Below are 27,812 nucleotides of genomic sequence, written 5' to 3' on the forward strand. Positions count from 1 at the left end.
ATTTTTATCACGTTTTAAATACGTGATATGAAAATCGTAGTTTTTACGTCGATTTGTCCCACCATAATTCACGTTTTAAATACGTGATATGAAAAACGTAGTTTTTACGTCGATTTTGCGTCGTTTTTAGATTTATTTTTCATTTTATGGTTTTAGAAATACACAGTAATTGAATGGGTCCGCCGAATAACGTAAGCGCCACTTGGTTTGCTTTTGAGAAGTCAAAGAAAAAGTTTTAATATTGTGAGTTTATACATTTTAAAGGTGAGTAATACAGTTTGTATTTTGTATTTAAATACTTTATTACTAACCCTTAAAATGTATAAACTCACCATTATCACAATATTAAAACTTTTTCTTTGACTTCTCAAAAACAAACCATGTGGCACTTACAACGTTATTCGGCAGACCCATTCAATCATTGTATGGGCATTGTTAGTATTGCAATTTTTCCATTTAAATAAAACCAAATGGAAGGCTCGTTAAAATGCATAGAATTACAATATCCTCAATGCAACATAATATGTTATATTATATAACATACATAGAATGTTCACTTTTTATATTATATTTACTGTGTCAAAACTGAAACAACATATAAACCAATAAATCATTTATTAACAAATTAAACATTTAAGTCACAATTTAATAACAAACTTAAGTTTAAACCATTTAAGTTATATATTATCATTATTATAATTATACCACACACTTTAAAGGTACGATTCCGACAACGACTGCAGACGGCAGCTACAGTTGTCACCATGACACACGTCATTATTTTGCATTATTAATTTGCATAATTATTATCAACTGACGTTCTACCGGACAGCAGTTGCAGTCAGATGTCGGAATCAGTCTCATACAAATAAATAGTGCAAAGTAGTAACGTCCGTGACGCCGACAACTGCAACTGCAGATGTTTGCAGTTGCCGTCTGATAATCACTTTCCATTGTCGGAATCGTACATTTAGTCAGAAATGAATACAGACAAATAAGACCCAATATATTGAATTTCAATGAAAACTATCTGCTTCATATTTATAAATATTAAGGAAGACGATTGAATGATAAAAAATAGGACAAAAACTATAATAGTCTGTGTTCTCACATATATTTCCATACTCTTATAATCCTCAAATTGATTTTAAATAATTATTACACATTTTTGCATACAAAAAGATCTACAGATACCTGAAAAATATATTTTTTGATATTAAAACTGCCCGAGACATTTCCGACTATCATACCGTTACTTCTGGTTTCAATGGATATGCATTTTTTTTTCTTCTTCATGTGCCGTACTCGATTATTGAGCGTTGGTTATCAAATTGTCTATAGTAATTTTGTTGTAGGCAGCTCAGAAAAGGGATGTAGAGGATTTGTTAAACCATTCTCTCAGGTTTCTAAGCCATGACGTTCTTCTTCGACCGGGCCCACTTCTTCCGTCTACCTTGCCTTGTATTATTAAATGGAGTATATTATATCGGTCGGAGAAGTTACTTCCGTAATTTTTCCCATCCGATGCAAAACAACTTCGTTACGAATTCTATCCACCCTACTTATTCGTAGGATTCTCCGATACACCCAGATTTCAAAGGCTTCCAGTTTTTTGAGAGGTGTATCCGTTAAAGTCCAAAGTATATATATTTAGTTAATCTTACTATTTTTATGGAAATTCAAAATATTCTACTACATTTTTCACCGCTTCTGTAGCTCCTTTAATCGATAATCATTTTAGACCGGGAGATATTATACAGAAGTTCAGCCACGATTTTCTCAGTCCTGCCTTTTGCAACACTGGAAGGGTAGACGAAGTACTTACAATCTGTGGAAACATCCACAAATTTCCTGTGACATTTTCCTGTAAAAACTAGATTTTCCCAAAAAATAAAAATAGGGTTTTGCGATGAATTTCTGAGTCCTGTCATATCCGTAGAATGACAGGATACTATCTATTTTATGAAGAACATTTTTTGGACAGGAGGGATGCAAACGGGCTAACGGAGTATATATGTATACAAACATGTAAGGAAAATAATGAAATTTTCATGATTTTCTGGGTCCTGCCAACTGAATAAATTAAACATATTTATTTCAAAATGATCAAAAAAGATATTGGCATGACGTCTCCTAATGTTTAAGTATACTTGTCGCTTGGAAAATTCTGCGAAAAATTTTCACCCTGATTCCGTGACTTTCTGAGTCCTGCCTTTAAAAAGTTTTAATACTCAAATGCAATCAATACTTTTTCGGTACTTGGCAGGAAGGTTAAACGGTTCTAGTAAGACGGCAGGAGTCCTAGATTTGTAAGAAGTTTCGTACAAAATTTGACGATGTTCTGAGTCATGCCATTTTGCATATGTTTCAAGAATCTTAATATGTCTATTTAGGAAGAGGCAGGATGGTTTTTTAGTTATTTCGTATAGAGGGTGGGGCATTAGTGTGACAAAGTCCAATTAGTCGTTTGTCGTAAGAGATACGAAAGAAAGTTATTTATTAGGTAAAACGTGGGGCAAAGATAGGATCATAATTTAAAAATATTTTCTAATATACACGGCTACCCGTATTGACAGGGCGACACAAAATTATGTTTTTTTTTAATGGAACACCCTGTATATAAATTTAAGATTATTAAGATCATTTTAAGACAATTTAACACAATTCACCTAATCCAAAAATGTTTCCTAAGGGAGCTAGAGCTCTTTGAAAATGGCGCCTTGTAATTAGTTTTTTTTATATCTCCAGAACGCTTCCATTTCGATAAACAAAAACTGGTCCGCCTTTTTATCTTCTAGAGATAAATCGATTCCATCAATTGCGAATCTCTAGTACCGGTCATAGGAGTCCGTTTTGGGTAGGACAACGGGTATTTTATCGCATAACTTTTTTGTTTTTAACTTTTAAGCATTTTTGACACTATATTTTTAAATTGTGAGGAATTCTAGTACTAAAAGGTACTCTTTCTTTAAGTCGGTAGGATGCACCGTTTTCTAGAAAAATCAATTTTAAAATTTTTCGTATTTTGAATTTAAGAAAAATTTGAATAAAAAAATAAAAAAAAATGGTGTATTTATCGACTTAAAGCAAAAGTAACTTTTATGGTAGGGGAGCCCAAGCGGGGTTTTTTGCAGTTACTCGAGCGCGTAAGATTATCATATGGGAGAAACGTGGTACCCTCCAGATGTACCTCTACCATATATTGGCTCTTAACACAGGGAGGTTCGTTAATTGGGGCCCGAAAAAAAATATCTAGTGTTAAAAATACTCGAAATTGTCAGATTAAGATAAGGTAAGTTAAGTACATGCAAGAGAGTGTATATTTCAAAAATCTGACGATTTGAGCGAGGCGTAAGGAAATGGGTGAGTCAAAAAGTTTCACAAAAGAAAAGTGCATATTTCGCGAAATGAACATCATATCGAAAAACTAAAAAATACGTCTTCAATATTTTTCAAAAATCTATCGAATGGTACTAAACATGACCCCCACGGAGAGAGGTGGGGGGTACATTTAAAATTTTAAATACAAACCCCGCGATATTTTTCAAAATGAACATCAGATCGAAAAACTGCAAAATACACTTTCAAAATGTTTTTGAAAAATTTATCGAATGGTACCAAACCACGGGGGCAATGTGGGGGGTTACTTTAAAATCTTAAATGGGAACCCCAAATTTTTATTACAGATTTGGATTCTTTACGTAAAAATAAGCAACTTTTGTTCGAGACATTTTTTCGAATTATTGATAGATGGCGCTATAATCGGAAAAAACAAGTATTGCAAATGGAAAATTAAATTAAAAAATGACAAGCGCCCGCTAAAATGGAAAATTTTACTTAACTTTTTTTGATTTTAGGACCTAATAATCACAACCCAATAGGTCCCCAAAGCGCTCGAGTGACTGCACATTTAGCATACTTTGCTCCCCTACCATTAGTACTAGAATACCTCATAATTTAATACTCTACTGTCAAAAATGCTTAAAAATTAAAGCAAGTTATGAGATTTCGTTGATCTACCCAAGACGGACGCCTATGACCGATACTAGAAATTCACAATTATTGATAAACTCGATTCATCTCTGGAAGAGAAATAAACGTACCATTTTTCCTTTTTCTAAATAGTTTTTTTTATTTTTTTTTTCAAATTCAAAAACCGCAAAATTTTTCAAATCGATGTTTCTAGAACCTGGCGTGTCCTACCGACTTAAAGCAAGAGTAGTTTTTAGTACAAGAATACCCCATAGTTTAATAATCCAGTGTCAAAAATGCTAAAGTTAAACACAGAAATAAAGTTAAACACAGAAAAGTTATGCGATAAAATATCCGTTTCCCTACCCTAAACGGACGCCTCTGACAGGTACTAAAAATTGACAATTGATGGAATCGATTTATCTCTGAAAGATAAATAGATGTACCAATTTTCGTTTTTCTTAATAGAAGTGTTCTGGAGCTATTGTAAAAAAACTAATTACAATATGCTTTAAAGACAATCTTTAAAGAGCTTTAGCTTCCTTAGGAAGCATTATCGGACTAGGTAAATTGAGTTAAATTTTCTTAAAATTATCTGAGGAATCTCCGGGCTTCGTTAGTTAGAAGAGTTTCTGGACACCCTGTATAATAGGTACAATCCCTACTATAAACAATTAATTGTAAAATTATTGATTTTCTTTCTATTACTTTTATTACGTTTACTTAGATACAAATATGATCTAATCGCTTAAAATAAAGATCTTACAGTTTGGTATTAGATTTGAAAGGTGTGTAAAAATCCGAGACATTACTCAGGAAAATAATATTTAATACCGTACGATTGTTTTAACGATATAAAAATTAATTTTTATGTATTAAATATCTTTGCGATTATCCTGCCACGTTGTAAACGGTTTTAGATTAGTGTTTTTTAAGCATACTTGACATGCCATGACTCAGAAAATTGTGGTGATATGAATATGTTTGTATAACAACCAGCAATAATTTTACAGACTTAAAATTTTATTTTTGTATACGAAATAACTATACAACCATCCTGCCTCTTTGTAAAGAGCTTTACATTAACATTCTTGAGATATGTGCAAAATGGCATGACTCAGAAAATCGTGTAACTTTCCACGAATTTTCTTACACATTTTTTAACTATGTATAGGAAAAAATGTGTAACTAAACATCCTGCCATTTTAAATAATGTCTACTTAAATTATTTATTTTATAATAAAATTTATTTTATGACTCAGAAAAGCACGGAACCAGGTGAAAATTTTTCACAGAATTTTAAAAGTGCAGTTAAACATTAGGAGATGTCATGCCAACATTTTTTTCGATAATTTTCAAATAATTATGTTTAATTGATGAAGTTGGCAGGAAATTATGAAATTTTCATTATTTTCATACATGTTTGTATATCTATATACACCCTTAGTCCTTTTGCAACCCTCCTGTCCAAAAAATTGTCTTCATAAAATTGATAGTATCCTGTCATTCTATGGATATTGCAGGACTCAGAAATTCATCGCATCTTCCCATTTTTTCCTCATGAAAAATCTAATTTTCACAGGAAAATGTCACAGGAAACCCGTGGATTTTTCCATAAATTGTAAGTATTTTTTCTAACCTTCCAGTATTGCAAAGGGCAGGACTTAGAAAATCGTGGTTGAAGTTCTGTTAACATCTCCCGGCTTATTTTGCGAAGATTGAATTCATAAATAAATCAGTTCGATTTACGATTTCAAAAAAAATAATAGTGATTAATAAAGACTGGCAGCGAAGATTGCCTTACTGCTTGGAAAATTACTACAAAATTTATATAAAAATAGCACATTTTGTGTTTGTATACATTTTGATTCAAGAAAAATATCCCATGAATAAAATACCTTGTCAGTGAATATATATGAGAGCATTTGTAACTGTAAAAGACAAAACAAATAAACAAAAATAATAATATTGTTTAACGTATGCATCCAGATAATCAACATTTTTATAGCCTAAAATTTTGAACTAGTAAATAAACTTTATTTATATTAATAATTAACAATAAAATATAACGAGAATCTAGTTTGTTTAAAGGATGGCTTCATCTGCAGGTAGTCCTTTGACATTCAGCCCTGTTACCCGAAAGATAGATCCTGGACTTTGTCCGCCGGGTCTATCAGAAAGATTGCCAGAAGTAACATATAACTCATCCAGATTTGGACCCCCAAATGCTACGGAAGTTATCTACAAATAAACACAAGTAATTAGACATTTAAAAAGTTTAAACAAAATACAGATTTATTATTGTGATTATGTCTTCATCACTTTGAAAAAATGTAAAATCCTTGAATTATTATTCATGTATGCCTGTCCCAGAGACTTTGTAAACACAACTCGTCTGTCATTAAAACAGATACTAAGACAAAGGAGGTATAGAATGAAAGCTTATAAACCACGGATGGTATTACAGATTAGAAATGTGACCTAGGACTGTCAGTTTTAGAGTAGCAAACCGGAAGTACTGTTTTAAAGTCGCCGAAATAGTACAAGCGATATATTATTCGACGCGCCTTATCAATACGAGTACAAATATATACTGATTTGATTTTTTATTTTTAATGATTTTCTTTCTATACGTCTAAGATAACTAATCCGTTATTAAAATAGATAGAATGACAAATCAGGCGTCACTGGTTTTAAAGTTACAACCGGAATTACTGTTTAAAGTCACCGAAATAGTACATGCGCTATATTATTCGAAGCTCCTTCTTCTTCTTGATGTGCCTATCCGTGACGAATGTTGGCGATCATCTTGGCAATCTTCACCTTATCTGCAGCAACGCGGAAAAGCTGCACAGACGTTGCGTTGAAACAGGTTCTGAGGTTCTTTAACCAGGATGTTCTTCTTCTTCCTGGACCTCGCTTTCCAAATATTTTTCCTTGCAGGATGGCTTGTAGGAGGGCATATCTGGATTCATGTCACATAATGTGTCCAAATTATTCCAACTTTCGAGATTTGATGGTGGTCATTACCACTCGGTTCTTCCCCATCCTTCTAAGGACCTCCTCATTTGTGACCCGGTCAGTCCATGAGATTTTAAGAATTATCCGATATAGCCACATCTCAAATGCTTCCAACTTTCGGCATATATCCTTTTTCAAAGTCCATGATTCAACACCATAAAAAAGGACAGAGAAGAGGTAACATCTCAACATTCTTACTTTTATACCAAGAGAATGGTTGTGGCCAGTGATATGGGAGAGAGGGGATACGACATAAGGGATGATTTTGTATTTACTAAATGGGACCACTTGATTTGACACTTTTGTGCTACATCCAATATGGTGACGGGCAGGTTTTTATATGTTATATATGGAATATGTTATTAATTAGTTATTAAAATTATTAATTATTTATTACGCATATTACGCATTACTTCAAAATATAATGCAAGGAAAAATAGAAGGAAAACGGAATCCAGGCCGTAGAAGAATGTCGTGGATGCGGAATTTGAGAGAGTGGTTTGGCTGCACCACTAATGAACTTTTTAGGTCAGCTGTAAACAAAGTCAGGGTAGCCTTGATGATTTCCAATCTCCGGTAGGAGTGGCACAAGAAGAAGAAGAAGAATTATTTATATATTTATATGATGTAATATAATTTTATAATTACATATTTTATATAGAGCAGAATATACTACGAAAGAGTTGTTCCGCCATATTGGATGGAGCGTTTTTGCGAGTGAAACCGAGCCCATCTACTTCTTCGTATGCCGCATCCCCTCCCTCCCACATCACTGGTTGTGGCTCTTGAGAAACGCGCCCAGACGGTTGAAGATTGATCTAGCTTTTCCGATGCATGCTCTTATCCCTTGGTTGTTGGTCCATTCTTCATTTATTATGGTGCCGAGGTAGTTGTAGTGCCTCACTCTTTCTACAGGGGTTTGGTTGATGTAGAGTTGACCTTCTGTTATCTTTTTCTTGCTGACGATCATAAGATTTGCTTTCTTTACGTTTATGTTGTCCATATTGTTGACTATGATACGTGATTTTGTTCATGAGTACTTGTAGGTCTTCTGCATGTAGGTGTCATCTGCATTCCTGATGTTATTTAGCCGGTACCCGTTTAGTAGAATACCTTTTCCAGTGTCGTGCAAAGCTTCGATAAATATTCTTTCAGAGTAAAGATTGAAAATTAGGGGGCAAAAAATGCAGCGCTCCCTCACTTTACGCATGATTTTCACATATTCGGTGTGTTCACCGTCAACTCTGAGGTTTGCAGTCTGATTCCAGTAAAAGTTTCTAAGTATTTTCAGACATTGGTTGTTAATTCCTGCTTCTTTTAGTATTTGCATCATCTTGGCGTGTTGTACTTGATCAAACGCCTTCTCGTAATCAACCAGACATGCGTATACGTCGCAATTGACGTCTCTGCATCTCTGGAATAAGACTTATATTGAAAACAAAGCCTCTCTCGCACCAACAGCATTTAGGAACCCGAACTGGTTGGGCGAAATTTGATTCTCACAGAGCTTTTAAATTCTCGTATGGATTACCTTTAGGAACAATTTTAGGAGATGACTCATCATGCTTATCGTACGGTATTCTTCGCATTTTTTGACTCCTGGTTTTTTCGGAAGTGCAATAAACTCAGACTCCAACCATCCTATTGGTATTTCTTCAGAGTTGTATATGTTCTTGAATATCTTTGTGATTATCTCTATTGATTCTCTGTCCATAAGTTTAAGTAGTTCTGCTTGTATATTATCGGGGCCTGCTGCTTTGCCATCCTTTAGCTGTGTTATGGCATAATAAACTTCCTGCTGTAATATTCTTGCTTCTAACTCAAAGGTGTTATCTCTTTGGTCTTCAAATAGTTTTTTTAGATATTCTTTCCACGTTCTAATTTTACTCTATTATAAGATGACGTTTCTGATAAAATCAGTTAGATTTCCTCTCCGTATCCGTCTTAGTCCACCTGTGAGTTCTTTAACTTTCCTATGTACATTGTAACTATCGTACTTTGACTGTAGAGTCTTAATTTCGTGGCATCTCCCCATTGCTTCTTTTCCTTTCGCTTCTCTAATTTTGCTTCTTATTGATATATTTATTGTTTTATACGTGTCGTGGTCATTTTTGACATTTCATCTTTGTCCTTTAGTTTCAGGATCTCATCTGCCATCCATGATTTCTTCTTTCTTCTTGGTTAATTTATCTGCCTTTAAGTGTTTATCCTTTACATTTTGAACTATTTCGGTCATCTGTTTGATCATTTGTTCTTCGTTCGATTCGTGTCTAATTGTAGTCACTTGCTCGTTTAACGGGTGGACCCTCATTTTCGTGTCAGGGTCTTTTAGCATACATAGGCTGTATGGTTGTGATTTCTTTTTCTGCACTATTTTGAGTTTGACGCGAAATACTCCCACCAGTGGAACGTGGTCCGTCTCTAAGTCTGCTCCAGGATAAGTCTTGACAGATGTAAAGCTGTTTCGGAATCTTTTGTTTACTAAAATGTAATCTATTTGATTTCTAATAATTCTCTCGGGTTCGTCCTAAGGGGATTTCCATGTGTACAGCTTTCGAGGTGGTAATTGGGAAAATGTGTTGGTGACAACGAGTTCTGAGTTTTCTGCTCTTAGCGCAGACTTCGCTTAGCGAAGCTCCTTAGCAAGACCAAAACAAAAATATACTTCCAGTTTCGTGGTTATCTATCATTCTGTCTGTCTATCCGAGAATATAACTCCTACGTTATTAGGACTGATATAATGACAAATGAGGAGTCGAGTGAGAGCTTATAACTCAAGGATGGTTTAAAGATGAAAAATTTGACCGCGAACTTCCGGTTGCAGAGTTGCAACTGGAAGTACTGTTTTAAAATCACCGAAATAGTACAAGCGATATATTTCTCGACGCGCTTTAGCAAGATGAGAATAAATAATATAATTCCGATTTTTATGTCTCTCTCTCTCTCTCTCTCTCTCTCTCTCTCTCTCTCTCTCCTGTCGTTTCCCCATTACTGAGGATCATGATTTCTTCCAATATTCCTAACAATGTTTCTCCATTGGTCTCTACCTTCAGCTGCTCTAAGAGCTTCGCAGAAAGAGTTTCCAGCTGAATGCTTTATTTGGTCAGACCATCTAGTCGGTGATCGTCCTCTTGGTCTTCTCCCCGGAACGTCTCCAGAAACAATTAATCTCTCCAAACTGTCGTCACCTCTTCGAACCACGTGACCAAAGAATTGCAGAATTCGTTGCAGACATAATGTGGACAGCCTTTTTTAATATTGAGTTGGTTTAGAATGGAAACGTTTGTCCTATGAGCTGTCCAAGGTATGCGGAGCATTCTTCTCCAGCACCACATCTCAAAGGAATCAACTTTTTGGCGCTCGCATGCGCGAAGAGTCCAAGTCTCTGCTCCGTATAGAAATATTGAGAATACAAGGGCATTCACCAGTCTCATCTTGATATTTTGAGAGATAGATCTGTCTTTCCAAACTTTAGTTAGGCGACTCATCGCATTTTTTGCCATACCAATACGTCTCCGAACTTCTGTTTCACAGTTACCATCGTTAGTTATACTAGACCCGAGATAGACAAAGGTGTTTACTATCTGGTATTCCTGTAATATGTTAGTCAGTTGAATAGTGTCAAATCTGTCGACCACCATTATTCTTGTCTTAGCTTTATTGATTTTCAGACCAATTTTATTGCTTTCGTACTCAACTCTTCGCAGAAGATCTAACATTTTGCTTTTATATCATTTCTTGTTTTTATATCATTTCCGATTAAAAAAGTGTAAACGATAGTGCCACATTATTGTCACAGAAATAATACATGTGATAGGTCCATCATCGCATATTGAAAAGTCGAGCTCGAATAGCTAGTTTCGGTTTTTATGCCATTTCTGGTTAAATAGTTTTGATCGGAAGTTTGTCAAAAATGACTCAAAATTAGTGAAATCGTATATCAATCGACGTAAACTTACACGAATAGTTCGAATATCGACTTCCAGTTTTACTTCCGATCACGTTAGGGAAAATCTAGGACCTACACGATCCAATTGCTTATTTTTATAGACTTTAGTAAAAAAAAAACTAAATACCTGTGCAGCTGGAAGTTCCACAAACCTTAGAACTGTCTCTGGTTTGGAAGGATCTATTTGATAAACCTTGGAAGAATTAAACAATGCTAACCATATATTTCCATCGGAATCCAACGTCATGCCATCGCAAAATGTTTCTTCAGCCAGTTCGCTTTGATTCTTAATTGAAAAGATGGTTTTCATATTTGCTGAAATCAAACATCTACGTGAGTAAAATAAAGGATTAATTATAAACGCTTGTTTTCTATACTTCTACAAAATTTATTATAACTATATGACTACAGTTGTTTCAGCAGAGTGCCTATCTCAGTGATTTAGTTTACTATGTGTTTGCCTTTTTAAAGTCTAACTGAAGAGGTTGAGGAGTGGGGAGTTGTTTGTCTCGAGTTAGTCATTCAGAATTATATCTGTATTTTTTATTTTATTAATTTCCATAGATTATGATATAGAATTAACTCTTCATCAAAAGAATGATTATGATATAGAAGGTGAAGTGCGTATGTAGAAGTGTATGTTTTTCTATTGTTGAAAGCCCTTTTGTGTTCTGCTATCTGTTTGTCAAAGGTTCTGCCATTTTGACCCATGTAAGTTTTCGGACAGTCACCACAAGTTAGTTTGTAGACACCACTCTGTAGTTGTTTTCTCTTTCGGCTGGTATTGTTCTTAATATATTTGCTTAAGTTGTTGTTAGTTCTGAAAGCTGGTGTTATTCCTTTCTTTTTATGTAGGTATCTGGCTATTTTTGTTGTTATTTTGCCAGTATATGTGATAGAGCAGAAGGTACTGGGTTCTTTCTGTGGTGATGTATAGACTAATTTCAGGGCTTTCTTATGGAGTTTTTGGTTTACAATATTATTAATTGTTTGTTCGTTATAGCCATTGTTTACTGCTATTTGTTTAATGATGTTCAGTTCTATTTCGAAGTTTTTTTTGACATGGGAATTTCTGCAGTCTATGTATCATGCTATGGTAGACGGCTAATTTGTGTTGTGTAGGATGGGATGATGAATTGTGTATTCATAGTTGTGTCAGAATGGCTAAGTTTATGATATAAGGGGAACTCATGTTTGTTGTGTAGTCAGGTAATTGATACATCTAGAAAGTTTATGGACTTATTCGGTTCTGTTTCTACTGTAAACTCAATATTACTATGAAATGAATGAATGTATGATAGAAATTGGTCAAGCTGCCTGTTTGTTCCTCTAAAGCATACTAGTATATCATCCACGTATCTGCACCAATATAAGAACTGTTTAAATACGGTGGAGATACGTGGATGATATACTAGTATGCTTTAGAGGAACAAACATGCAACTTGACCAATTCCTATCATACATTAATTCACTTCATAGTAATATTGAGTTTACAATAGAAACAGAACAGAATAAGTCCATAAACTTTCTAGATGTAACAACTACCAGACTACACAACAAACATGAGTTCTCCGTATATCATAAACCTACCCATACTGACACAACTACACACAATTCATCATCCCATCCTACACAACACAAATTAGCAGCCTACCATAGTATGATACATGGACTGACGGAAATTACCATGTCAAAAAAAAACTTCGAAATAGAACTGAACATCATTAAACAAATAGCAGTAAACAATGGCTATAACAAACAAACAATAAAATTTTAAACCAAAAACTCCATAAGAAAGCCCTGAAATTAGTCTATCCACCACCACAGAAAGAACCCAGTACCTTCTCCTCTATCACATACTGACAAGATAACAACAAAAATAGCCAGATACATAAAAAAGAAAGGAATAACACCAGCTTTCAGAACTAACAACAGCAAATATATTAAGAGCAATAGAGCAGAAATGCCGAAAGAGAAAACAACTACAGAGTGGTGTCTACAAAATAACTTGTGGTGACTGTCTGAAAACTTACATCGGTCAAACTGGCAGAACCTTTGACAAACGGATAGCAGAACACAAATGGGCTTTCAACAATAGAAAAACAGACACTTCTACACACGCACTTCACCTTCTAGATCATAATCATTATTTTAATGAAGAGTTTCAAATTCTACATATCCAAAATAAAGGCTTTAAGCTAAAAAAAAAAGAAAATTATATGCCATTAGAGTGAAAACTTAGTGTTTTTGCTAGCAGTTGCCGCTAGGGCATCTATGCCATTTCGTTCGTTGCAATCCGGGACTGCACGCTGGGGTTTGTTTTGGTTGGATCGGGGAGAGCAGCATATGTGCCTCCTGATGAGAGACTAATAAGTTTCGAAACCGGTAGGGGTGCTTGCAGCACTCTCTGATTGGACTAGAATATGGTTCGGCTGTGTTTTCGTTTTGCAACGAAATTGAAAATGGTTATTTATTCTTTGATTTACATTTACTCTGTGTGGAGTATGAAGGGAACCATTCTCGTCGGAACTTTACCGCGCTGAGCAGAGGGGACGTGAATTGTAAATCATAGAATTCTCTCATCTTCCTTAGTCTCAGCATCCGTATGGTTTGCAAATTGTAGAAGCCTCGGAGGTGTAACCAGAGAAGGTTCTCATTGTTTTCATTCTAGTGGGGTGTAGAATAGCATTGTGTTGTTTTATATGCCATTAGAGTGAAAACTTAGTCGTTTTGCTAGCAGTTGCGCTAGGGCATCTATGCCATTTCGTTCGTTGCAATCCGGGACTGCACGCTGGGGTTTGTTTTGGTTGGATCGGGGAGAGCAGCATATGTGATTTACATTTACTCTGTGAGGAGTATGAAGGGAACCATTCTCGTCGGAACTTTACCGCGCTGAGCAGAGGGGACGTGAATTGTAAATCATAGAATTCTCTCATCTTCCTTAGTCTCAGCATCCGTATGGATTGCAAATTGTAGAAGCCTCGGAGGTGTAACTAGAGAAGGTTCTCATTGTTTTCATTCTGGTGGGGTGTAGAATAGCATTGTGTTGTTTTTTATGCCATTAGAGTGAAAACTTAATCTTCTTGTCGCTTTAAACTATCTTTATTAGAATCTATGGAAATTAATAAAATAAAATATACAGATATAATTCTGAATGAACCACTCGAGACAAACAGCTCCCCACTCCTCAACTTCTTCAGTTAAAGACTTTAAAAAGGCAAACACACAGTAAACTAAATCACTTGAGAAAGGCACTCTGCCGAAACGGCTGTAGTCACATAGTTATAATAAATTTTGTGAAAGTATAGAAAACAAACGTTTTCAGTGTTTTATTGTTAGATAAAATGAACTTCCATCAAGTAACGGTCGAATCCATCAATTGATTAAGTATATTGTACAGTTTTTTTTAGTGTGCCATTAGGGTGACGCGTATTCATTATTTCTTATGCCATATTCATTACTCGCCAGTTGTTAGTAATTATTGTTTATTTGCAACTTATTATTTTTTAGCTAATTGTGTGACAATTTATTACCTTTTTACCTATGTTTTTTTAGCTCTGTCTATAAACTGTTAAAACGCTTAATCTACAACAGAATTAGTAAAAACAGTATTTGGGTTGATACCTATTGAGTAAGCAGGGTTCAGACCTAACCGCAGCTGCACAGATCAGATTCTATCCGTAGCATCACATATTGAAGTATGTTTTCAAAGAAAGCAAAAAGCATTCGTTGCATTCATTGACCTATCAGCTGCATACCATACCGTCTGGAGACAAGGGCTATTCTACAAACTAATCCGGGCCATCCCGTGCCAAGAGGTAACCAAACTCATTGATAGCATGCTCACCGACATACCTTTTCAGGTCACAATGGACAACTTAAAAAGTGTTCAAATGAAGCTCAGCAATGGACTGCCGCAGGGATCTGTTTTGGCACCCTTACTGTTTAATTTATAGATCGCGGAACTACCTAGGAAAACTTCGCAAAAATTTGGCTACGCTGACGATCGGGCCATTGCCGCAAGACATAATAACGTGGGTGTTACAGAAACAATACTGATGAGTGACCTTGATGTTATGGGTGAATACTTTCTCAAATGGAGGCTACTGCCCAATGCAACGAAAACCAATGCTACGAAGGGAACCATTTTCGTTGGAACTTTACCGCGATGAGCAGATGGGACGTGAATTATAAATTGTAAAATTCCCTCATCTTTCTTAGTCTCAGCATCCGTTATGGCTTGCAAATTGTAGAAGCCTCGGAGGTGTTACCAGAGAAGGTTCCCATTGTTTTCAGTATGGTAGGATGTGGAATAACATTTTTGGATGTTGTTTTATGTGCTATTAGATTGAAAACTTAGTTTTTTGAAAACCAAAGTGTGCTGTTTCCATCTGAATAATTCCCAATACGACAAAAAACTCTTCGTTCACTTTGAAAACAGACTACTCACTCATAACTCAACACCAAAATATCTTGGAGTGACTCTTGACAGAACTTTAAGTTTTAAGGAGCACCTACAAAGAACTGCAGAAAAACTGAAAAAGCGAAATAATGTAATTCAAAAGCTACGTGGCACCACATGGGGGTCCTCAGCTTCCGTACTCAGATCATCCGCTCTCGGACTCATATACTCGGCGGCTGAATATACTTCCCCGGTATGGCTCAATAGCAAACACACGAAGATTATTGACACTCACTTATAATAGACAATTCGAATGATCTCAGGTACAATTCGACCAACACCGAAATATTGGCTTCCCATTCTGAGTCACATTCCACCACCGAAACTAAGAAGTCATTATCTTTTCAAAAAATACCGAAAAATCGAGGCTATCAACTACCCATCCAGCATGATAAGCTTGATATCGAAATGAACAAACTGCGCTCCAGATATCCTCCATTGTTAAGGGCCACCTCCTTATATTAGGAACATTTCGACCTCACCAACGCCTGGAGAAAACAATGGGAGAGCGACTCACCACAGGAAGCACACGAAACGACCTGTATCGATCAGAAACCGCCAGGATTTGGACTACCCCGCAATATATGGACTATGTTGAACAGAATAAGAACGGGTAGCGGTATTATAACGATCGGATGGACAAGAGGTCATGAAGGCCGAACCAGAAGGATCAGGACGATATTATCCTTAGATGGAATAAAGAAATGACCGAAGATGGAAAGGTCCAATCGCCTACATTGACGAAACAATGGCCACGTTGCTCAGTCGGAAGAGATGTGAGCATGGTTCTTTGTGTTGGGCTTCTGTTACAATGAAAGGTGTTAAATGAATAAACCATGGTATGCGAATAGAGCTAATGAAACGAAGATAGACAAAAGGTAAGTAGATAACATTAACTGATGGTTTGACACTTGGACTCTAAGGAAACGGAAATACTTAATGCTCAGAAAAATATCTACATAATGTAAATGTTTATAGTTTAAATGATCACCCATTTAAAAATAAAAAGATAATCATCAACTTCATACTAAAAGTATGACCTACTTTTCAGAATGTCACTATCACAAACTGGGCGAAAACTTTAGGTCATTGAACTTATTTCACGAAAGAACACAAAATTGTCCTTGCCCTGGACATAACAAAGGCGTCTCTACTAACTTCTTCAATAAGTAAAAGATGAGTGACTTACTTAAAATATCTGTTAGAGGGTAGGATGGCCCTTTGTAAGCCGGCAGGCTCTCAAGGTGTGGAAGATGGCCATGAAGAAATTCAACTTTACGACACAGTCAAAAGAATAATAGTATTTAACAGTGTTCATAAAATAGCAGCTGGACAACATAATGCATAGGTGGAAGGTGGAAGGTGAAAGGTGGACCCTTTAAAAAATAGAAAACGCAATTGTACAATTATTGTACATACCAATAAACAATCATTAATACTCTTACCTGCCTAATCGGCGGGGCCCACAATACACGAACAAACTTGATCTCACATAATGACTATATTAACTCAACTCACAAATGATGCAGAATTTTAAGAATTTGTGGTTTTTATGAATCTTTGGCGTCCTTTGAGAGTGGTGGGGTTTTAACCAATCACAATTATGGGAAACTGTGAGAGATATTCAAGAACAGATTTCCTTACCACTCGTAAAAGGGCTTAGCGAACCTAATACTTAAGATGACTTATGGGATGCAAGGCCCATATCATTCACCAGAAAGCTATTAAAGTCTAACGGTCGACTCTATCGATAGCACATATGTGTTTCTAAGAAAAACACGGCGCTAGAGATTCTGGAATCTACAGGGAAATAAGTTAAAATCCATGTAGCAATGAAAACTGAAATAAATTCTACACTGGGAAAACTTAAACGTTATAGTATATGTGCTGACAGCTTGCATAGATGGGGAAAAGCCCTTACTCCTGAATGTGACTGTGGTGCGCAACGACAGACCATCCGTCACATTGCTGAAGAATGCCCCCGAAGGCGGTTTCCTCGAGTTTTCGATGAGTTCCTGAATGCGACCGAAAATGTTTTAGATTATATTAATGACCTACACGATCGACTGACGACGTAAAAAGAATCACTGGAAATTGGCCTCCGGAAATTTAGTCCTGTCGCAAGGGGGGGTACAACGGCCTCCTTAATTCAGATGGACTTACCCAAGTTTTTTTTATATATTTTGACCCGTAGAATACGAATTTTTTGGGTAACAGTTGATCCGGATGTCGATAAGATTGTTATAGACAAAGAACTTGAGGAATTACATAACAGCGATTTCTCGCAAAACAAAATATCTTTTTGTATTTTTTTGGGTCATTTTAAGCAAAAAATATTCCTGCAAGTTTTTTCGTAGAATGCATAGTTTTCAAGATAACCGCGGTTGAACTTTAAAAAAATCGAAAAATTGCAATTTTTGAACCCGAATAACTTTGGATTAAAAAATAAAGTAGCAATTCTGCTTACCGCATTTGAAAGTTTAAGTCAAATTATACCGGTTTTGATTATTTGCATTGCTAAAAATTAATTTTTTTATTGTTAAACTAATCTATAAACACATAGTGTTTCCCGTGCCTAATACATGCGTTTTAACGTATGCTACGTAGAAATTGCCTCGCTTGCACTTGTAGCTACTCTACCTACTCGTTCGATTTTAAATGGGAGATCATTGAAAACATCACTCACATACTAGGTGTTTATAGCTTTGTTTAACAATAGAATAATAAATTTTTAGCAATGCAAATAATCAAAACCGATATAATTTGACTTAAACTTTCAAATGCGGTAAGCAAAATTGCTACTTTATTTTTTAATCAAAAGTTATTCGGGTTGAAAAATTACAATTTTTCGATTTTTTGAAAGTTCAACCGCGGTTATCTCGAAAACTTTGCATTCTACGAAAAAACTTGTAGGAATATTTTTTGCTTAAAATGACCCAAAAATTACAAAAATATGTTTTGTTTTGCGAGAAATCGCTGTTATGTAATTCCTCAAGTTCTTTGTCTATAACAATCTTATCGACATCTGGATCAACTGTTACCCAAAAAATTCGTATTCTGCGGGTCAAAATATATAAAAAAAACTTGGGTAAGTCCATCTGAATTAAGGAGGGGGGGGGGGCTATGTTTAACTTTACCCGCATGAGGCTGGATGATAATGGCAAGATACTGTAACGAAACTTGCAAACAAACATTTTTAGGTGTGGATTTTTTAAAAACGAACTGGTTAAAACTACCCACAAATATTTCGTTATCAGTACTGGTACGGCTTTACCACGAACCAAGACCCCTGCACGAACCAAAGGTCGCTGCATATTATCATGCACCTAGCGTTTCCAGCACGCAGCGTTTAGTTTCCGTAAATATGATTTAATGGTTTTAAATAAGAACAATTCGCACTGTCTAAAATGTATCGTATCAGACACCTTTCAGTAAAGTCATATTTTTCGAAAACGCTACGTGCTGGAAACGCTACGTGCATGATATTTTATGTAATATGCAGCGACCATAAGTTTCGGAATAGGACGATATGATGGGACTCCTTAGCTGACTACCTGGACGAAGGTCCTATTTCAGAGTTGGGAGAACACGAATAAGATGTTTCGAATTATGATTTAATTTTCACACTAATTAAGTGGTATTAGTACATTAAATGGTATATATTGTACTGTTTTGTTAGAAATGTAAAGCCGCAAAATGGTGTCCTATTTTTAATTCGAAATCATACAACTCTTTACGTAAAAAATTGAATCATTATCCATCCTATGGAGTTTTATTTAAGTATGCACCTTTAATGCAATTATATAATATTTAAAAGGTTTTTACACTAATATTTCTTTGGTGGCTCAGCTGGCATTCAATCTATTTTAACACTGAAGAGGATTTTTAATAAGATCGAAAACGTTGTTTGATGTAGCCCTTAAAGGGATTTTTAATAAAAAAAATTTATACCTTTTGCAAGGATTTTTTTTTCAATATCTTTGGATTATTTTTATTATTTATTATAATTCGGTTAGTGTCCTATTCAAAAACGTTAAATGTTTAATAACTTATAATAATAATAACTATTTTCTAAAAGATAGCAATTCGAACATAACATTGTCTGAAAATCACTTTTAGTCCAGGGCGCATCTGTTTTGAGATGGACGTTGAGAGGTGACTTAAATTTTTTTGCAGAAATTGCTTGAAAATCACTCAAATAATAATATTTGAGTTATCCTCCCACTCAAAAAGGTCCGGAACATTGTTTAAATAATCAAAATGTCAAAATATGAAGGAAAAATTCGATTTTTTTATTGGTTTTTTGATTATAACTTTAAAACTATTTATTTCTGAGAAAAGTTGTACTGACATAAAAGTTGCGTAATTAAATTTCCTACAATACAGAATTATTTAAAAATTTAGAAAATAGTGACCCTTGTTGCAAAATAGCAATAATTGCGAAAAAAAAACTATACAAAAACAAGTATTGGCATTTTACGTTTTTCGACCATTTACGCTAGACTTAGGACCTTCATATTTTACCCAGAAAAACTTTATGATATAGTAAAACAAAATTGTAAATTTCATTAGGATCGGTTTAATAGATTTTGCATAATAAATTTTGCAATCCAGCTTTCGCAAAAAAAATTCATTTTTTTAAATGTTGCAGGACTGAAATAAAGCAGATAGTAAGTTGATTTTTTTTTGCTTATAGAAGTGTACTGTACCTTTCATTTGCAGTTTGCGAAATTAAAATCGATTAATTACCACGGCGTCAGGAATTTTTTAATTAAACATTAATTTTTGGTCCTACGCGCAGGACAGCGGTGTTCGATTCACACAAGTTGATTTCCACCAAAATTTCTTCCAATCTTTATCTAATATATTATTTTTTCTTACTCTATATTTTGTTGTATTTTAATATTTTAATTCCACAAAAATCAAACTAATTTTATTATTGTTTGTGAAATATTGTTTAAAAATAATAAACTTTTATTCTCTAAGTTAAAATATATGAACAAAGAAAGTTTTTGCTAAAAAAGTGTTTTTTCAAAAGATAGAGTATGTGTTTTTATTTTGTAATAACCAAATTTATTTATTTATATCGAAATGTAATAAAAATTAAAATGTATCAATCATTATCAAAGGTCATTGGAATGCCCAATCAGAGCAAACTATCCGCTGTCCTGCGCTTAGCACCAATAATTAATGTTAATTTAAAAAAAATTCTGACGCAGTGGTAGTTAATCGATTTTAATTTTGCAAATTGCAAATGATAGGTACAGTCTACTTCTATACGCAAAAAAATTTCAACTTTCTATCTACTTTATTTTCAGTCCTGTAATATTTTGAAAAAATGAATTTTTTTTGCGAAAGCTGGATTGCAAAATTTATTTTGCAAAATCTATTAAACCGATCTTAATGAAATTTACAGTACTGTTTTACTGTATCATAAAGTTTTTCTGGGTGAAATATGAAGGTCCTAAGTGTAGCATAAATGGTGGTTTAAAAGCGTAAAATGTGAATACTTGTTTTTGTATGTTTTTTTCGCAATTATTGCTATTTTGCAACAAGGGTGACTATTTTTTAAATTTTTAACCAATTCCATATTGTAGGAAATTTAATTACGCAACTTTTATGTCACTACAACTTTTCTCGGAAATGAATACTTTTTAAAGTTATAATCAAAAAACCAAGAAAAAAATCGAATTTTTCCTTCATTTTTTGACATTTTGATTATTTAAACAATGTTCCGGACCTTTTTGAGAGGGAGGATAACTCTAATATTATTATTTGAGTTATTTTCAAGCAATTTCTGCAAAAAAATTTGAGTCACCTCTCAACGTCCAAATGTACTAATATTTTTACAGATGCGCCCTGGTCTGTTTAGCATGACTGGTTCTGAGTCACCCTAAATTCTATAATTTATATTCCGCATTATACATGGACATGGACATCTAGATAGGACATGAAAACATTTTAGTATTTACTATTTACTGTAGATACTTACATATTTTGCCTTGGCTGAAGTCAATATCATATTGGTCAACTCTAAAGCTAAATGAATCTGTATAATACATTTTTCCCCGTTTGTAGTCAAATGCAATGCCATTCGATATACCAATCCCATCTCTATGGGGTGTTGCCTTGTTATTAAAGAAGTTGTATAATGTTCCTTTTCCTTTAACAAGTTCTCCAATCGATGTGGGCGATGCACCCATAGTACCTATAGCAGTAATAAAATTTGAAAACTACCATAAAAACAATTGAACATATTTATATCTTAAAGCAGAATAAAAACTAGATGACTAATGATATCTATGGAACAGAAAAACTATTCCTTCTGATAACATTTTATTCTTTAGGTATTTTATTATAGGATTTTGACCTTTTAAGTATTTTTCTTTATTTCGTTTCCATTTTTAGGATTTTTGGTTAAGTTACGAGGCGGAGATACATATCCGCGCCGTGAACTCCGCGCCGTGTGAGCGCCGCGCGTTCGTGGCGCGGTTTGTTCGTTAAAATTTTTCATTTTGACGAACCTTCCGCGATCCAGAGGAAACTTACGAACCTTTAGTAATTGTAGATAATTAGTATTAAATGTGGGTGCCTACATTGGATCCGTTTTTCTCCGATCAGATCAGATCCGATATCGGCCGACGTCGGGAGTAGCTTCTCCTATTCTCATCGAGAAGTGTTTGGTTTCATTCCGATTGGTTGCAAGTTGAGTTGCAAGTTGGTTGCAAGTTGGTTGCAAGTTGGTTGCAAGTTGGTTGTAAGTTGGTTGCAAGATGGTTGCAAGTTGGTTGCAAGTTGGGGGTTGCAAGCTAACATGTTTAAATATATTCAATGCCATCATCTCATTTTCATTTTCCACGGTAAACATCAATAAGTTTGATATTTCCTTCCGACCACTCCATTACTAACAAATATTCAACTCAGGCGCCCCGAAACCAACAAACCATTCGCAAACCTGTCCAAATACGTATTGCGAACCATCAAAGCATTTGTTGAAAAGCCGACAGAAGTTAGATCGTGGTGCGCCGTGTGCGAGCCGTTTGTGTGCCACTTGAAAGCACGTACTAATCTAACAAATATGCTGCGCGCGAGCGGCTCGCACACCGAGCAGAGCGCATATGTATACCCGCCTTTAAGTTAGCTAAGGTTAGATAATAGCAATACACAGAGAAGAAAAGAAATAAAACAATTTAAATATAAGGCTAAAGTCTTACAAAATGAAGAGATTCGGAACAATTTCCAGGTAAAAGTGGGGAGTAAGATGAGCTGCAAATAAAGTAATAGAAGTAAAAGATACAGCCGCTAGAGGAAGAAGAGAAAATTGGTAGTATGAGGAAGGTTCACACACAGTTCATATGAAGAATGGCAAAAAATGCAGGTCAGATGCTCTAGAATCTAGAATAACAACTGAGGAATATAGAAGATGTCGCAGAAAATCAAACAAGTACCAAAAGAAAAGAAATCAATTGAGAAAGAAAATATTCAAAATTTAAAACATAGTCTAGTAAAACATAAACTAGTAATCTAGTTAGCGATTTTCACGAATAAGTAAAAAATGAACGGACATGCTTCCAATCAAATGCAGTTTTCTGGAAAAGGTAGATAAATAGATAAGAAAACCTAATGGGAATAAAACCGCTATCCTTGAAACATAAACAGAATATTTAAGTGAGCTACTGAACCATAGGGGAGAAAAAGAGGTGAAAGAAATAACATGAATAAACCAAGAAAAGGAAACAATAAAAAGTCGATCTTTCAGAAATGTATTACCAGTGCCAACAAAGTTCTGAAAACCAGAAGGGCTCAGGAATATATTATGACATACCGAGCTTTTAAGACAAAGAGGAGAAGAGATATGGGTAACAATGGGTAGCAGAGATATACCAGGAAATTGGGGGAGGGGATCGTTGATTCTATCCATAAAAAGAGAGCTAAGCTTATATGTACAAATACAGAGAAATCTTCCTATTGAGCCCATCGTAATAAAGTTTTACAAAAGTGTTCAGTAAGTAGTTGACACCACTACCAGAGGCATAACTTGAGGAGTATAAAAATGTCGTTTTCGAACTATAACTTCACTACCACCTACCAAATAAACTGCTCGTCAAAAGTAGGGATATAGAAAATTATGCTGATTTTCATAGTTGATTTTTCCGCGAACAGACGGATACCGCTATTTTTTTTTATTTTAGTTTTTTCTTAAGTATTTACACAATTGTGAAAAGGTGTACTCAAACTTATTTTTTGTACTTATACCGAGTGGAAGAAAAGAAATGTTTTTCTTATGTTAAGTTTGAGACACCCTCTGGGAGAACGAGGTACAAATGTGAGTATACATCACAATCGTATTGTAGTCTTATGTTTTGTGAACATGTGGTTGTTTGAATGTCCCTGATATCTTTATAAACAAAAAAATAGACGGTTTTGTAATTTAACATGTGTTTTAACCGAAACAAAAGTTTGAGACACCTTGTAGAGAGAAAAAGGCACAAAGGTGAGTATACCTCGATATTATGTTGTAGTCTCGTATTTTGTGAATATTTTATTTTGTAATTTCTCTGATATCTTTAATAACAAAGAAACTAGACAATATTACTCTTTAATATGTGTTTCTATGTTTCACATGTGTGATGTGATTCATGTCGTCAGTTAAAACACATATTAAAGAGTAATACCGTCTAGTTTCTTTGTTATTCAAGATATTAGAGAAATTAAAAAAATTAAATATTCACAAAATATGGGACTACAACATAATATCGAGGTACCTTTGTGCCTTTTTCTCCCTACAAGGTGTCTCAAACTTTTGTTTCGATTAAAATACATGTTAAATTACAAAACCGTCGATTTTTTTGGTTTCTAAAGATATCAGGGACATTTAAAAAACAAAATGTTCACAAAACATAACCATTTGTACTTCGTCCTCCCTACAGGGCGTGTCAAACTTAACATAAGAAAAACATTTTTTTCTTCCACCCGGTATAAGTACAAAAAAAAGTTTGAGTAAACCTTTGCATAACTGTGTAAATACTAAAGAAAAATCTAAAATAATAAAAAAAAAATAGCGGAATCCGTTAATCTGTTCACGAAAAAATCTACTATGAAAATTCGGCAGAATTTTTTATATCCCTAACTTTTGACGAGCAGTTTATTTACGTTGAGGCAGAAACTAGAAATTTGATACGGGCGTAATGTTGATATGTATAAGCATTATATATGTCATCTAGACTCCTAGCTGAGTAATTGCCGCCCTCTTTGGGCATTTCCAATTATTTTTTCGCGGGGAATCAGTCGGGGAATCAATTGGTTGTGTGACTTATCATCTCGTTTACAATATTTCTCTATTCGTCCCTGTTTTTGCTGACGGTTACCCATTTTCTAATTCTGCCTGATACTGGTCTCAATTTAGTGATGTTCTTGATAACTATTTCTGAATTTCTTCTTTCTATATGTCGAACAATTTGTTTAGATTGTTATCTAAACCTGCGGTGATTGCTATATAATTAAAGAGATCGATTATTGACTGGATATTCAACTTGACTCTTGAAAGAATTATGAGAAGGTTACCAGGTAACCAAATGAAACTCTCTTTAACAGAAATTCTTAAAACTTAGTTGATTCAGGTGATACAGATAAATTTGTAAGATCTATCTATACAATACATTAAAGTGTCTTATATAGCTCTAGAACAGTTGTCCGGAGTTGTAAGTGGGAAGTGGTCAGTTGCCAGTCCAGTAGTAATGTATGCAGTGGTGTCGTGGTGCCGGAAGGTGCCGAAACGCCGTTCCGGCACTGGTTAAGATAAGAAAATAAATAAATAGAGAATTTAGGTTTTCTAACTAAAGCACATTTTAAAATATGCAGACGTAACTTGTATTAAAAAACATAGAGTAATATTTTACTTGTAAAAAGTTAAGGGAAGTGCGTTCTGGCACTACTAATTTTGTCATGACACCACTGAATGTATGGAAACGAGACACGAACTTTGTGCAGGAAGGACGAAGAAAAAATCATCAGAATAATTCATGCAGCAGTTAGCGAAGGTGAAGTCTGGAGGTTAAGGGGGTTAAGGAACTGCAGTGGCTGTTTCTGGTTGCTAGAACGCCTGAGACCCTTCACGTGCCGTAGCGCTACTGGGTAAGGTAGAGGTATTACTATAGGCGCCAAATAGAGGCCACCGTGTTCTTTTCAATTCTGATGGACAAACTCAACGGTTTCTTATGGATTTTTGGCTGCTGATTACGAATTTCAAGGGTGGATTTCAATCCGAGTGGTCAGAGTTATAAACAGTTTAATTATTGATTATAACAATTATTTGGCTACTCGGATCGAAATCCACCCTCGAAATTCGTAATAAACAGCCAAAAATCCATAAGAAACCGTTGAGTTTGTCCATCGAAATTGAAAAGGACGACACGGTGACCCCTCCGGCGCCTAGACTAATTTATTTGTTACCTGTTATTCGGCATCCACTAATTGTTATGTACTTTTCATTTTACCTTGTTTTTAACTTGTTATTCCTCCATTTTAAACTATTACCCTAATAGCACAAAACATTCCAGGAATGTTCCTAGAAGGTACACACAGGACATTGAAAACATTCCTGGAATGTCCCTAAAAGCACATGAACGTCCCTGGAAAGTCCCAGGAAAGTGCTGTGTCAGCATTTTAAACATTCCTTGAATGTCTTGTTGGAACATTCCATGAATGTCTACGAATGTTCTTTGAACATTCACAGTACATTTTTTAGACTGAATGTCTTTGAAACATTCCATGAATGTCTACGAATGTTCTTAGGACATTCAAAGTATATTTTTAGACATTTTTTGAAATATATCGTCAGTGATGTGACAATACCTCCTATATGTTTTTTCATGAGTTTTGCAGGAGACGAAAAACATTTTTTAAGGTCATCTCCTGTTTTCATACGTAAGTTTTGACTTGTTTTGTAGTAAATAGATAGTTTAATTTACTACAAAACAAGTCAAAAAATATATGAAAACAGGAAGTGGTCCAAACTTTCATCTCCTACAAAATTCATGAAAAAGCAGATAGGAGGTATTGTCACATCACCGACGATATACCAGAAGTATATGTGGCCGTACCAAATAATACATCCTTGATAAATATAAACATTTTTATTGCACAAAATCTTGTCATATATTTTTTTCCATAATCATCACTTCGATGACGATTCATTGTATTGAATTGTACATTACAATTACAATCTGGTCATAACTCTGACCAATGAGCAATTTTAATTTAACCTAAATTACTACTATTCCTTAAAATGAAGAGCTTACCCCATAGCATCTCTTATCTAATCTAACGGCCACACAAGCACTATGCTCTGCTTTCTAACCGCACTAGTCTAACATACACAGGCACACAAGCATAATGCTCTGCTTTTCACTATCACTTTTCAAACTAGTTCAAAAGGCTTTGTCCTCTGCAATCTTCTAGTTTGCCCAGTAGTATCGAGGAGCTGGATTTCCTCAATATTCTTGTAGGTACTTACGAAGTTGTTGCTTGTGACTTGCAACTTTGCTCCAACTTTAAAAACAAATCCAGTTGTAAAATATTTATGTGCCTGAAGGCTTTTGTATGCTTTCATCTGCTGCTTAGAGTAGTAACTGCAAGACTCCACCAGATATGTATAAATATCTATAATAGTAATTTGGTGGAATGCACTTTATGGTAAAATCCAATTCTGACTGAATTGTATATGGATCTAAATCCCCAATTATTTTCAGCTTCAATAAATATCTAAAATAATAAAAGAAAGAATGTTATTGCTTACAAAATTCTTCAATATTGATAAATATCAGAGAAAAATAAACAGTAAATAAAAATTGTTTCCCCTACCTTTCTCCAAACATCTGGGGTTTGCAATAATTTCCTTAAATAATCACTTTGAAGTGTGGTAAAGTTTAAAAAGTTCACAAAATACAGCAAACAAAATCCAAATGAATCCAAAATAGACAAAATACGAGGATAAACAATGAAATGAAATGATATTACATACATAACCTCTGTAACCTGTAACTTATGCCAACCAGAATCAGAAGTCACGTAGTTTGGATTGCCTAAATACATAATATACACGCGCGGCAAATTTGACCATGAATGTAAATTGAATACTAAATGGCCTCTCTTAAAATATAGGACATTGGTAGTATGTTCATAGAATGTCTTGTGGTAACATTCCACGAATAACTTAATCAGATGTTCACCGAATGTTCCTTGAATGTTCAGGACATTCAAACATTAATAGAACTTTGATAGTACATTACTGGAATGTTTTGTGTTGTTAGGGTACTATGGGAGGTCCCATTGTTTATTGATACTTATTACAAACCCGCCCATAAGTTTGTTATCATCTAATTAAATTATTGTTCGTAAATTTTTACA

The 27,812-nt window shown here is 34.7% G+C and overlaps 1 protein-coding gene across 3 annotated transcripts in view; it reads right to left on the reverse strand.

Annotated features, from left to right (window-relative positions):
* Positions 1-598: 598 nt before the first annotated feature.
* The window catches only part of LOC114330333 (regucalcin), a 69,248-nt gene continuing 42,034 nt past the window's right edge, over positions 599-27,812 (reverse strand). For all 3 annotated transcript variants that reach the window (XM_028279656.2, XM_028279655.2, XM_050645785.1), the window contains exons 4-6: positions 21,397-21,612; positions 11,070-11,257; positions 599-6,213 (exon numbers count right to left, since the gene is read on the reverse strand). In XM_028279656.2, the coding sequence (XP_028135457.1) occupies positions 6,058-6,213; positions 11,070-11,257; positions 21,397-21,612 (560 nt within the window). In that variant the 3' untranslated portion in view covers positions 599-6,057. The remainder of the gene's footprint in view (positions 6,214-11,069; positions 11,258-21,396; positions 21,613-27,812) is intronic.

This window comes from Diabrotica virgifera, chromosome 3 (assembly GCF_917563875.1).
Source record: "Diabrotica virgifera virgifera chromosome 3, PGI_DIABVI_V3a".
NCBI lineage: Eukaryota > Metazoa > Arthropoda > Insecta > Coleoptera > Chrysomelidae > Diabrotica > Diabrotica virgifera.